General features: G+C 42.9%; 1 protein-coding gene across 1 annotated transcript in view; it reads left to right on the top strand.

The window, feature by feature from the left end:
- The window catches only part of APIP (APAF1 interacting protein), a 35,795-nt gene that overhangs the window by 11,477 nt on the left and 9,460 nt on the right, over positions 1–14,858 (top strand). Inside the window, exons 2-5 of the mRNA XM_019551914.1 lie at positions 201–301; positions 3,382–3,430; positions 11,025–11,142; positions 13,227–13,362. Coding sequence (XP_019407459.1) covers positions 201–301; positions 3,382–3,430; positions 11,025–11,142; positions 13,227–13,362 — 404 coding nt within the window. The remainder of the gene's footprint in view (positions 1–200; positions 302–3,381; positions 3,431–11,024; positions 11,143–13,226; positions 13,363–14,858) is intronic.

The following is a 14,858-nucleotide window of genomic DNA, read 5'->3' as shown; positions in this document are numbered from 1 at the left end:
TTCCTGCCATGGCGGGGGGTCGGACTAGATGATCTGCTCAGGTCCATTCCGACCCTAGAAACCATGAAACTATTTGATTTCATAGACATTAGGGCTGGAAGGGACCTCGGGAGATCATCGAGTCCAGCCCCTGATATTGAGACCCCTGATATTTTGGATTCTGAAGTAGACACTTAATTGTGTGGCTTTGTGTGTTTTAGGACAAGTTGCATCCAAGAAATCTAATTCCAGACCTCTGTAGACAGTTCTATCAATTAGGCTGGGTCACAGGAACTGGGGGAGGAATCAGCTTGAAACATGGGTAAGTATGCAGGTTTGAAGAGTGCTGGTGCAAATGGTGAATTGTTTTTATGCATTACAGTTCCACGAAGGATGGCTAATAGTCAACAGTAAAGCATTATATATTTAGGTGTGTTGCAGGTGTGACATTCATGGTGCCTAAGAAGGAAGTCTGTATTCTTGTAGGATAACTCCTAAAAGTGTATCCATAGCAGATAATACAATCAGGAAAGCAACACAAAAACATGGTAAAAATAATATCGATGCATATGCAATACTAAGGAGTACTGCTTTGGGGATAGACACACACAAGGCTTAAAACAGTTTAAAAGCAGTTTAAACTTGAAGCAGACAGACATATATAATAAGCCTGTTAAACTGATTTCAGTCCACCTGGAACAGTTGAAGAATGTACCTGGAATATCAAGTGCTTTTTTTGAAACCGTTCAATCTGAACTGATTCAGTGTTGTGTGTGGACATCAAGTGGTCTGTGACATAGGCCTGGTCAGTCCTCTAGGCATCCCCCACTGCACTGCTACTCATCCCCCACAAACCCGCTGCTGCAATTGGCTATTTTGGTATGCAGCTAGAACTCTGCTGTCCCCCTTTCCCTTTGTAGGTGCTTTTTATCCACAAGCTGCCTTGCACTGCTTGTCATATAGAAGCTATTTTTCTAACAGCCAGTTGTGTCTTTATTCCCTACTCACTGCAGCGTAGCATCATGCCCCCATCAGCACCTGGGAACCCAAAAGCATGGGTCCAAGCATTCTCCACCCCCATCCGCCCAAGACAAGCAAGCACACTTTTGGTCAATTTCAAACTATTGCAGTTTATTAAACTCATGTTTAGAGGAGAAGGGAAAGCAGAAAAAAGTGTAAAGGTCCCCAGCCACAGGTCACCCAACACAGAGTCCCCAAAGTCTGGGTGCTAGTATTCTCCCCACTCCTTGCTCACTGAGAGGCCTGCTGGGATGGGTACTCACTCCTGCCGCCTGGTGTTGTAGCTGCAGCACTTCACACAACTGTGAACTGGTTCCCAATCAGTGACATGTGCGTCTGTACCCTTTGTCTGCTTTTTCATTTTCCCTGAAATATACCATCAGCTATTCCAGTTGCATTAGTTTGAAAATCTTAATGGATGTAGAGCTCCTCTTAGTGGCTACTGAAGGAAAAGAATAGCAGTAGTAAGTAAACCACAGAAGCAGGATAAACTTGATCTTAACTGACAAAATAGCAAAACCTTGGACACTTTGCAGTGCCTGATGTCTCACCCTTCCACATGGCCATGTTGCTGTCCAAGCACCTGGTATGAAGTCAAGCCTCCAAATTCTAAGTCTGAGGCTGAAACTTGACTACATCTGCTCCTGGCTACATTTCAACTCCGTCTTATTTTCCATCAGCGAACCAGTGACAGTAGTTTCAGAGGGAGGTTATGGGCATTAATTATTGTTTTTATAAGTTGTTTGAAGTTAAGAGATCAATATAGTGCTGATCAGTAACAAAGTATGAAGTGCTTTCTTTTGTTGCTATATGGTTGGAGCTGGCTACGTCTGAGATTACGTAGTAAGAGCAGTTATAAGATAGTTTAGGATTCTGATCAGCAGTTCATTCATTTATATATTGGCTCACAAAATACAATGGTACAGTACATTTGAGTGTGTACCCATACATTGCATCTAGCACAGAAGTATGACATAGTTATTTCTCTACCTATAATAGCAATAACATTCTTAAGCAAATAGCAATGCACCAAAGAGATAGGAGGCTTAGAAAATTTCAAGATGGGTAGAATCTGAGTGACAACATTCAACTGGAATTCCAGGTTTAATCTTAAGCAACCAATCCTAATGAGCATTGTTCACTAGAGACATCCTGTGAACAATCTGTTTGGGAATAGGACAACAGTTTGTAAAACAGATTTATAATTGTTTGTCAAATCTTACATTTTAGAGACCCTATGCCATGGTCAGTTTCTCATTAACTGTTTAATTATAGAAGAAGGTTGTATATGCATATTCTATTTAACTAGTAACCAATTTATAATTTGATTGCTTGATACAAAACTCCTAGGTGCCTTGCTCACAGAAAGGTATAAAATAGTTAATTTGGTTTCATTAGTACTAATGCATCAAAATTAAAATTTGTTGAAACTCCATGTTATATTTCACAAAAAACATGTTTTGTCTACATTGAAAATATACCAGAGAAAGTACTTTGACTCTTGTGAGATAAATGCAAATATTTCACTTTCCTTATGAAACTGATCCAGCCTTTGTTCTGAACAGGTATGTATCTGTAGCTTGACTAATTATTCACTAGATGTCTCTATACTACCTATTTAAAATGTGTCTTTTGAAGCTGAACAGCTCTTACAGATATGACAAGAAGCCCTTATGGCCTTCATTGGAAATGTTTCACATTACATTTTAATTCACTCTAAATGCATATAAAGATTTGTTCAAGCTATTTATTCACATAAGCCATGCACCACAACCTTCATTTCTAGTCAAACTTAAAACTGTTCTTTTATACTGAATTTTTCAACGTGTTTTTCAATACAAGTTAAAAATTCATGCATTTAAGAAACCTAAGGTAATGTTGTTATACAGATCAAAGTATTTACCAATAAGTGTATTTACAGTGTAGAATGGTAAAGACAATTACAAACACTAATAGCTAATCTTAAAGATTTGTCAAATATAGGTTTCTCACTGTTTTTCTTGAATTGCTAAGTGTTTGCTGTGTTTAATTTTGAGGAATGCGTATTTTGCAACCAATGTATGCATTGGGGTAGGGTCTTAGATTTTTGGTTGGTGGGAAGGGAGATGCTGGACATGACTATGTTTTTCAGAAACCAAGTATGACATTTCTAGGCAATTTTAGAAGGTTGTTTATCTCTTGGCTAATCTCAAACCATCCACCTGCTAAGGAAGGCCAGGAATTGCATTTTGAAAACTTTTTGTGTTAGGCAGGAAAAATGTTACTGCATTATTATGCAAGTTAATTATTAACAAGGGAGAATACTAACATTACCCTTACAATTCCATATCCTTTAAAATGTATGTTTTACATGGAGCTAAAATATTCTACTTTTTTCCCTAGTGATGACATCTATATTGCTCCATCAGGAGTCCAGAAGGAAAGAATTCAGGTGGGTACAACTGCTGTTTTTACTTTGGTTCCTGAAAAGGAACTGTAGCAGGGCACTTAGGTGCCTGCTACTTGGAAAACCGGAGTAGTGGCTCAGGTGCTGGTTGCTAGGGGCAACCAGGAGGAGCCCACACCTGGTGAGTCAGCTGACCAGAAGGGGCAGGGCTGACTACTGTAAGACACAGACTGGAAGCTGTGAGTGCCCTCTCTCTGCTGGCAGCCAGAAAGAAGGAGTACTGCCTGACTAAGGGAAAGAGATCAGCCCTGAATGTAGGAAAGAGAAAAAGGCCTGGATGTATAAGCCGCTAGTTACATTTGAGAACGTTTAGTCATGAGGTTTAGCTTTGTGTTATAGCCCAGGGGCTTGTGTTATTGTTTTTGTTGTTGTTATACCGGAACAGGTGAGGCTATTAGGGGTTGGAGGAGGCCTCACAGGGGCTCCACGGTATCGTGGGGACCCTGGCGCCAAAGAGGGCATAGCATTTGGGGTGCATCAATCCCAGCCCTGAGAAGAGGAGCAGATTTGGGGGGGCCAGGCACAGTTACAGCCACCTGAGCCCCAAGGCCCCAATGCAGGCGGAGCCCCAGAGCGGGCGGCGCGAAGGAGCCCCAGAGCATGGCCAGTGATTGACGAGTACCAGAGAAAACGGTAGCAAGGCAAGCCAGAAGCGCCCGTGGGGCATGGAGAGTGAAATTGACCAATCAAAGTCCGGTACATCTGCGAGGCTTGGGGCATGGTACGGGGTGGTTGGAGCCACATGTAGCCCATAAGACTGGGGTGCCTGGTACCCCGTTATAGAACCGAGCCGCAGGGAGAACCAGCAGAACCGTAGCCAAGGGAACGAAGGGCAGCCTCCCTACATAACTACAGAACATCAAAGACGTGGTGGGTGAGATTGTGAGGGTGCTTTAACACTGACTTGGTATGGTAGGGACACTGGGGGAGATCACGGCCACCCCTAGGACCCTGCACTGTTACAGGAACAAAATCATCTTAAATGATTAATTCTGAGCTTTCTTTCAAAGCAGTTTTGAATTGTGCATACCACCGATTAGCCTCATGAGACCACTGGATTTCAGTGGGCATGTCTACATGTACATTAATACACTGTAATTACAGCACATTTAGTCTACTACCTGTAATAACAGGTAGTAGACTAAATGTGCCATAATCAGCACTAGTATACATTAGTGCCAGCCCACACTTTTTAAGTGACAGTAATGTGCGGTAGATTAATTCTACTGCACATTAGCACATTAACATGTTCTTTTTGTGTCGCGCTAATGCGCAGTAGAATTATTCTACTGTGCCATTAGCGTCTCATGTAGATGCACCCAATTAGTATTTACATGTTCTTAAAGTGGCAATGCAGTACTTGTTTCAGTGCCCTACATAGGTTAGCCCTGTTGATTATTATTCTTGTGCTCAACTAGTCCAGACAGAGATCTGAAATCTAGTCCAACATCAGGTTTATTTTTCAACTCAGCATTCTCCTGATGGTTTAATACAGATTTCATGCATCTTTGTGTGCCTATAATTATGTATTAAAGCCTCTGTTCTAAATCATTTTATATATGTAAGTCATTTGTCTTGATCTTTCATGTAGGCAGATAGGCCAAGGTCATCCTGGCATGGGAAGGTCTTATTTCCATTCCTCTCTTTCCAAAAACAAGTATTGTTGGTGAAGAGAAGTATATATTGCCAACTGATTTATGGCATTGGGAACTCCTCCAGTACAGAAACAATGTGGAGCAAGATTCACTGTTCCACAGATTTGAGATGACAATCTTTTTGCTGTTTTGAGACTTGGATTTCCACATAATGATGATAACCATATTATCATTAAATGTGATTACAGAAGAAAAGAGGGCCATAGCAGAAGCATTCATGTTGTGACCCTGTCAGATAAATATCTCTGAATCCTGCTAACACTCCAAACCACAATTTTGATCCTACAAATTTACTAGCTATAGCCAATCATAATAGCTTGTGACCAAAGGCACGAGCCCTGTTTAGGGCCCTACAAACCTTGTACGTTTTTCAATGGCAAAGAAGAACTGATTGTAAATCTGTGTAAAAGTGCAGTGCAGTATCTTGTGTTTACAAGAGATGCACCACGGGCCTCATAATAATTGTCTTCAATACCTGGAATTACTGTGGTGATTGAAAAACCACACAAACAGTTTGGAAGTGCCATATTGGTTAAAACTGGAACCATCATAATTTCTACAGCAAAAAGACTGAAGAAACAACATTCAAATTTTGACCATCAAACTCAACAGAATCAAAGATTTCAGTCTACAAACCACCTAACAAGTGATCACTCGCAATAAACCATGGGTGATTATTGGTGAGTTTAACAGCCACAGCATACAATGAGGCTACGATGAGACTAATAAAGATGACAAAGCAATAGAAGCTTGGTTGAATGCATGCCAGAGTAGTTTAATCCATGACCCAAAGCTACCCAAATCATTTGACAGCGGCTGCTGGAAACAGTGATACAACCCTGACCTTATATTCACGAGCAAGACCATTACTGGACTAGGTAATAAAATGATATTAGACCCTAGCCCACATTCCCAACATCAACCAATTGGCATTCTGGATTCAGATCAAAGTACAGTAACACCTATAACAGTGTCATTTTGCTGATGTTTCAACCTTAAAAAGGCAAACCGGAAAGGCTTTTCAGAATACCTTGACGTCAAAACCATCAAAGCTTTGCCTGGGAACTATGACCAGTTCATGAAAGCTGTACAGAAGTCTGCAAGGAAGAGCATCCCATGGGGCTGCCTGTCACATGAATTACATCCCAGGCCTCACTCCTCAAACCACTGGCTTATACAAAGACTACAGATGACAGTATGAGCTAGACCCTTTTTCAGCAAACACCATCACTACAGGTGAGCTCATGTTAATCACAGAAAAACTCGGGAAATCCTGGCAGACTCTGATCGAGTCAAATGATATAATACATAATAGTACAAAGGTGTGAGCTGCTATACATAAACTAAGCAACAACCCATGAAATGTAAATCAACATCATAATGTCACCACTAACCAAATTGTTCACCAGATGCTTCTCAATGGGAAAAGCACAAAAACCAAAAACAAAAAAAAAAGAACTCAGACTGGAAAGGTACAAGTACTCCAAAGACCTGGGTTTTACAAGCCCCTTCTCAGCCCCCAGACTCAAGAATGGCTCCTTTGTGTATACAACTCATGCACAGCTAGTTAAAAAATTCCAAAGATATGGCAACATAATGGCACTCAGATAGTGGCGCTTCTAAAGACAGGGAAAGATCCAGCTGATCCAAAGAGCTTCAGACCTCTCTCTCTGCTATGCCACACTATGACAAAAGGTGCCTTTGAGGCCCAGTATTAATATGGCCCCACACTTGTCTCTGGGCAAACCACCCACCTTGCTCACCTACCACACCTGATTGATAACTAATTGTGATGTTAAATAGATGGGAGGCTGCCCTTTGTGCGCCCAAATGCCTGTGGGCGATAAGTACCCGTTCCTACCATCCCTACATGTCCCATGCCTTACTGATGCCTCACTGTGTGATGATACTTCAGCTCAAGGCTGGGCCAGACTGGGCACACAGTTGTATCTTTAGCACACTGCCTGCTTTAGGGCCACACACACACCACCCCTCTCTCACCGGGGCCTCTCGCACTCCATTGGCTCTCACTCAGTCTCTTGCATACTGCCTATCCAAACAACACTCACTCTGCTCTACTCCTTGGAGATCCTCAGGCTTCTCTACACCCCTCAGCCAGCCCTGATGTGGTCTTTTGTGCCTCTCCCATGACCCTCACCTGAACAGGACTAAGCAGTTGCTCAGCTATGGGCCTGCTTTGCCCCTGGCCCCTCACTGGACCACTACACCCCTCAGGCCACAACTCCACCCCTTTTCCCTAGGGCCTGGGGTCTTCCATCCCCTAGGGCTCAGCTGCTACTCCCAGAGGTTAACTGGCCCTACAACTGCACCCTGAAACTCTCAGGGCCCAGGGTCTTACATCTCCTTGGGCTCAGGTGCTGCTCATTCAGTGTGCCTGCCCCCCCACTCCAGGGTCCAACACCACATAGGACTCAGGTGCTTCTCAATAAGCTTATCTGGCCTCCTCTCCCCTGGTAACCCACCCAAAGGCAAGGGCAGGGATTTAGGCACCCCGACCTGCCTTACACCAGGTATGTTCTTGGTCCTGGTATTTGATTGGTCCTGCCCCACCACAGGCAGGACCACCAGGCCTCCCTATTCCAGCAGGGTGTAGTTTTAGGTTATACCTAGGACCACTGAGCGTTCCCCCTTCCCCATCGCCTCACACACACACACACATAAACTGATACTGCACTGGTTTGTCCCATACGTAGGTAAACACCTAATCCCCAAACAGGTTGTTTTTTTGCCCTGGAAAAATAAACAATGAGCCAGCTACTCAATCTGGCTTAACATACTGAGGATAGCTTTGAAAGAGGCCAAATCACCAGAGCTGCGTTTGTCAACTTAATAGCTGCCTATGATACAGTTAACCACTAACAACTGCTCCACAGAGCCCTGGAAATGACAAAATATCTACACCTTACATAGCTGACACAAGCCCTGCTTGAATACAGATGGGTTTTTTTGTCAGACTGGATGAGAAGCAAAACAGATTGAGGCAATATATTAATGGCCTCCCCCAAGAAGGCATACTGCATCAGTGTTATATAACATCTATATAACCGATGAAAAACTCGATTTGGGAACAAAACATTTAATCTGTGGAAACACCCTATACATAACAGCTCAAAACACTGGCTTGACCAGCCTGAAATGAGGAGCCATCTGAACCACTGCTCTGGCTCTCAGTTTCTCCACTGCCAAGTGTGTGTGCCCTGTATGGGAGAGATCATACATGCTAAGCTCCTTGGCCCCATTCTGAAAGATGGCTGCTGATGTATCACAGGATGTGTGAAGCCTATGAGCCTAAACAGTGTATATCTGCTGGCTGGCATTGCTCCACCTGACATCACAAGAACAGTAGCCATCAGGATAGAACGATCCAGACAAACTGAAGATTTGAGGCACCCACTGTATGACCATCGCATAGCACAAAAATGTCTGAAGTCATGCAGCAGTTAACCTCTCAATGCCACACCCAAGGAAACATGACTATAGATGTGGAACAAGTGGCCTGAAGAAAATACCTGACTGTGAACCAATGATCATTCCAGCGGCTGAGTCCTTACCAATAGGGGCTGATAAACCATGGAAAAGGTGGCAGTGATTCAGCTGCCTATGTACCAGTCGGCTGCTCCAAGGAACAAATGAAGAAGTGGGGCTATATCATTGGTTCAACCACCCGTGACTGCAACACAGAGCCTCAGACTATACAATGCCTACTGCAGTGCCTGCTGCTTGAAGGCATATATACAATAAACAAACACAAGCATGTGTAACAAAATGGTCAAATGTGGTATAGAGACACAAAAAGAAGACGGAAGAAGCAAAAGGTGGAAAACTGTGGCAAGATGCATCATAAAGTTCAGTGGCTTGGTATCTAGCTTGAGAGTAGGCATCAAGTGGGAGTCTGTATTGGGTCCAGTACTGTTCATTATCTTCATTAATGACTCAGAAAGATGGATATACAGTTAGTAAGTTTGCTGGTAACACCTAACTGGGTGCAGTTGCAAACCATTCAAAGGACAAAATTAGGATTCATTGTTCTAAATCAGGAAAATATTCTAAAATAAACTGGATACAATTTAGTTAGGACCAGCATACAGCACACAACAGTTATGAAGGAACAATCAAATGCATGAGTGCAAAACTGTGAACAGTTAAGTAGACTGAAGTGCTACAGAAATGGATCTGGCGGGGTCTAGTGGACCATAAACGGAATATAAATCAAAGTTACCAAAAAAAAAAAGTATTGTTACCAAAAAAAAATTACTAGCCTACTGAGGTGAATTACCATTCAAGTCCTAGGAAGTGATTCTATCCCTTCATTGAGCATGGTGAGACCTCACCTGCAGTTCTGTGTGTAGTTTAGAACACAGATTCAAGAAAATTAAGGACAAATTAGAAAGAATCAATTGGAGAGTTACAACATTTATTTCAACTTTAGAAAACATGGCAAATAAGGAGAGGTTGGAGAAATTGGGAGTATTTCATCTGAAGAAGAGATGACAAAAGGGAGGGATTTAATAACAGTCTTGTTACTAAAGAGGTTATTGTAAAAAGGATAACAATCAATATTTTTTTCATGTGTTCTCAAGCAACGGGACACGAAGTAATGGTCTTAAATTGCAACAAGGGAGATTTTAGGTTAAATATTAGAAAACTTCCTAATTATGACAGTGGTTAAACATTGGAAATATTTATCCCTAAAGATTGTAGAACTCCTATGAATGGAAGTTTTAAGTACAGGGTAGACAAACCTGGGATGGCTTACACGTGGATGATCCTGCCTTGAGCTGGGCTTTTGACTAGCTGATCTGAGTTTCCTTCTAGTCTTGTTATTTTATAATTCTTTGTGTGTAGTTAGTGGGCTGGACTGAGTGCCCACATTTAACAAGATGCTACATCGCCGTAGTGACGAGCTGTGACAATGTAACTTGTTGCTACAGCAACATAGCATCGGGAGGCACTAACTGTGATACTGCGACTACTGCACAATAGCAATGAGCTACTGTGTAGTAGGGTCGAAAATGACCCTACTGCACAGTACCACTGAGTACCGCACAGTCATTTAGTCATTAGAATGATGTTAAATAGATATTCTCCAGTCTAAAATCTGGCTGGGTTGGAGAAGAAACCCATATGCAAAGATTGTAGATAAGGTAGGAAGCAACTAACATGCAAAGACTGAATCAATTCAGCCTCAAGCTTTTTGTCTACTTAGACCCTAAGACAGTTTAGCTTTTTTATCAAAGGAAAGAAAAAATGGCATGCACATTTAGTACTTGCTTTAGCAAATGACACGCACAATGAATCTTAATTTTAAAGGTAAATGGCTTTTTGTACCTAATATCAAAAAGACTTTTTTCAAGGACCATTGATTCTCACAAAGACTCATTTTCAAGAACCGTTGATTCTTGAAAAGTATTGTTTACATTAATCAGCTAAAAGCAAACATACATAAATCTTTTTTATTTAGAAGGGAAGTGAAATTTAGAGGTAGATTTCATGGATGTGGCCAGTTTTTGCAAAATATCACAGAAATGGACAAAAATATACAAGTACCTGTTTGAGTCAGTTGCTTCCCCTTTTTTTTTCTGCCAGATCTACCTTCTTTGCATATGGATTCTTCCTCATCCCAGTCAGATTTTAGATTGGAGAATATTTATTTAATATCATTATAATAAGGAGAATATGTATTAGCATTTCCTCGTTTGCTTTACAAGACAATGAGAATAAATATAGCAGAAACCTGGAATGTACGAATAATAATGTTTTGAAGTAGTGCATTACAGCACCATTACAGGCAAAACACACACAGGTTTTTTTATTAAATGTCTTGTGCGTCTCCCCAAAATAAAAGCAAGTTTGTTTGATGGGACAAGTGTCACAGTGCTTAACTACTTCCACCTATTCCTCAGCCAGAAGATCTGTTTGTTTGTGACATAGAAGAACGAGACATTAGTGTGCCTCCACCACAGAAGAAGCTAAAGAAAAGCCAATGCACCCCTCTTTTCATGAATGCCTACACTATAAGAGGTAAACAACAAATAAACTCTTTGCCCCTTCTGAAGCTTCTTTGCAGTCTTCTGCCATAGATAAGTGTATTTTGGACTTCTTTCGAAACCCAATAGTTTAATAAAATAATTGCATTGTTTCAGTAACCGTAAGACAGGGAAATATGAGTAGATGAATCAGGGAGGAGGTTTACTTGGAAAACTGGCCCACTGACATCCTAAAGCTAACATAACTGTTCCATAGTTTCATAGTTGGTAGGGTTGGAAGGGACCTGAGCAGATCATCAAGTCCAACCCCCTGCCATGGGCAGGAAAGAATGCTGGGGTCAAACGACCCCGGCTAAGTGACTATCTAGCCTCCTTTTGAAGACCTCCAGGTAGAAGCGAGCACCACTTCCCTTAGAAGTTGGTTCCAGATAGTAGCCGCCCTGACTGTGAAGTAGTGCTTTCTGATATCGAGCCTGAATCTACTCTCAGTCAACTTATGGCCGTTATTCCTTGTTACTCCTGGTAGTGCTTAGGGAAACAGGGACTCTCCCATTGCCTGTTGGTCCCCCTTGGCCAGTTTATAGATGGCCACCAGATCCCCTCAGCCTTCTCTTGTGGAGGCTGAACAGGTTCAGGTCCCGTAGCCTCCCCTTGTAGGGCCTGCCTTGCCGTCCCCTGATCATGCGAGTGGCTCTCCTCTGGGCCCTCTCAATGTTGGCCACATCCCTCCTGAAGTGTGGTGCCCAGAACTGGACGCAGTACTCCAACTGCGGCCTGACCAGTATCACATAAAGGGGGAGGATCACCTCCTTGGACCTGCTAGTGATGCATCTGTACATGTATGACAAGGTGCGGTTAGCCTTCCTGACCGCATCCTCACATTGGCGGCCCACGTTCATCTTGGAATCAATACTGACTCCAAGATCCTTTTCTGCCTCTGTGCTGACAAAAAGAGAGTTCCCCAGCCTGTAGGTATGGTGCTGGTTCTTCCTCCCCGGGTGCATCACCTTGCACTTGTCAGTATTGAAACCCATCTTGTTCTCATTGCCCACCCCTGTAACCTGTCCAGATCTAGTTGCAGGCTGTCCCTCTCTAGCATGCCCACTTCTCCCCACATCTTAGTGTCATCCATGAATTTAAACAAGGCACTTTTCTCCCCCTTGTCCAAGTCACTGATGATGATGTTTAACAATGCGGGCCCGAGGACCAAGCCCTGGGGAGCCCCACTGCCCACATCCCTCCAGGTCAAAAATGACCTGTCCACCACTACTTTCTGGGTGCGGCCCTCCAGCCAATTTGCAATCCATCTGACTATGTAGGCATTGATACCACAGTCGCCTAATTTTTTTAATGAGAATGGGATGAGAGACAGTGTCGAAGGCCTTCTTAAAGTCCAGAAAGACTATGTCCACCACAACACCTGCATCCAAGGATTTGGTGACCTGGTCGTAGAAGGCCACCAGGTTGGTCTGACAGGACCTACCTCTAGTGAACCCATGTTGGTTGCCCCTAAGCATAATCTCCCCTGCTGGTCCCTCGCAGATGTGCTCCTGAATAATTTTCTCAAAGAGCTTCCCCAGGACTGAGGTAAGACTAACAGGCGTATAGTTTCCTGGGTCCTCCTTCCTCCCTTTTTTGAAAATGGGGATCACATTGGCCCTTTTCCAGTCTCTGGCACCTCGCCAGAGCACCATGAGTGCTCGTAAAGCTGTCCCACAGTGACCCCTGCTATTTCCCTCAGCACTCAGGGGTGGAGATCATCAGGACCTGCTGATCTGAACATGTCTAGTCCCACTAGAAGTTTCCTGACTAGGTCCTCACTGACCCTGGGCCTGGCTGCGCCTCCCCTGGATCAGTTAGGAATCCCGGTTGAGGGGATGATCGGGTCCCTGCTCAGAAAAATGGATGCAAAGAAATTGTTAAAGAGGAAGTAATTCCACTAATTACTTTCTTTTATCATATCTTTTACTTCTCTATATATCTGAACATTTATCCTTTGCAAGTAAGTTTACCCAACAGAAATAAGTTGAATATATGAAAATAAGCTTCTTAATATACAGTAGAGAGCCATAGTTTAGCATGAATTATAGAAAACTGTGTTTATTCTTCTCCCTCTAGGAGCAAGTGCTGTAATCCATACTCATTCCAAAGCTGCTGTTATGGCCACTCTTCTCTATCCAGGAAGTGAATTTAAAATCACCCATCAGGAGATGATAAAAGGAATCAAGAAATGCAGTTCAGAAGGCTATTATAGGTACATTCCTGTTATAAAATTGGGTTCATGTTATTTGTTCTTTCCTCTGATAGAAAAGCCAAACTGTCTTAGAGGCTAAGTACAGACAGTCAGAAAGCCCAAGGCTGAATTGATTCAGTTTTTGCAGGTTAGTCTAAGGTGCAAAGATTGAACCAATAAACAAATGAACAGACATTCACTTGTGATTCAGGAAATGCAGCCACAGCCTGTAGTGATGCAAGCTAGAAGCCAGGGAGCACTGGAGCACAACTCTCTGGCATGTAGCCAGCATGGTCTTTGTGTTTGCTTCCTCTTCCTGCTGCCCCAAAGGTCTCTGGGATTTGCTGTCCAGACTCACAGTAGTAGGACTCTGCAAAGTGACTTGTCTCTTGCTCTTCCTGCTTCCAAGTACCTCTGGGATTTGTAGTCCACAGTCACAGCCAGCATTAAGCAGAGCAGGGCAGCTTCATACTCGGGGGAAGGAAAGTTTAACCTTTGTCCTTGGTCCTAGACTCCAGCAGCGGTTTGTCTGGGGGCACCAGTAGGCCGGCCCTCACTGCTCCTGCTAGGAAGTAGAGAAGTGGGGCCGGCAGACAGCCCAGCCCAGCCCAGCCCAGGGCTGCAAAATTCTGGGATGCTGGGGGACTCTGATTTAACTTGAACCAGGTACGGGTCTGGGACAGAAGTTTCATAAACTGGTTTGACCTAAATCAGTTAAGTCTGATGCTACCAGTTTTATCTTAAGCCAGTTTCAGCCATTTTGAAATTGGCGTATGTGCACCGAACTTCTATTCTGTTACAGGTTTAAAACAGTTTCTGATCACTCAAACCCATTTATGTGTAACTTCTATCATTAGCCTAGATGACAAATAATGAACTTTGTGCATTTAATCTCATTATTCATTACAGTTCCTGCCCCTAGAGGGAGAAGAATAAACACGTTTCTCTAATTCCTGCTATACCGTGCTTACTCGTGCATTTAAGTAAGCAATATTGGTAATTTGTTTAAAGGAACATTCATTAGTTCTGTGACTGTTGGGGGGATGGGTGGCAACACTCAACTTGCATGTCATGGACCAAAGCCCAAATACAATAAGAGGAAATAGATAATTGCCTAGAAGAGAATGTTTTCTGATGTAAAAATAAATAAAGTTCTCCTATTATTAATTTGAGTGACATTTATGGCAATGAATGCAATGAGACTGGACAGGTTAGGTGTGGTGCTAAAATAATTGGTTTATTAATATTGTTTCAAGGGTGATCCTGAACCTCATTAAAATAAATTATTCAAAAAGAGTTGGCTGAATCTGATCTAGCCATCATTTTACTCATAGTTTCATAGTTGGTAGGGTCCGAAGAGACCTGAGCAGATCATCAAATCCACCCCCCTGCCATGGCAGGAAAGAGTACTGGGGTCAAAAAACCCCAGCAAGGTGTTCATCCAGCCTTCTTTTAAAGACCCCCAGGGTAGGAGCCAGCACCACTTCTCTTGGAAGTTGGTTCCAGATCCTAGCCAC

Source organism: Crocodylus porosus, unplaced genomic scaffold, assembly GCF_001723895.1.
Source record: "Crocodylus porosus isolate Cpor-Errol unplaced genomic scaffold, CroPor_comp1, whole genome shotgun sequence".
Classification (NCBI taxonomy): domain Eukaryota; kingdom Metazoa; phylum Chordata; order Crocodylia; family Crocodylidae; genus Crocodylus; species Crocodylus porosus.
The sequence above is the reverse complement of the archived record's forward strand: the minus strand, read 5'-3'. Positions and strand labels throughout refer to the sequence as shown.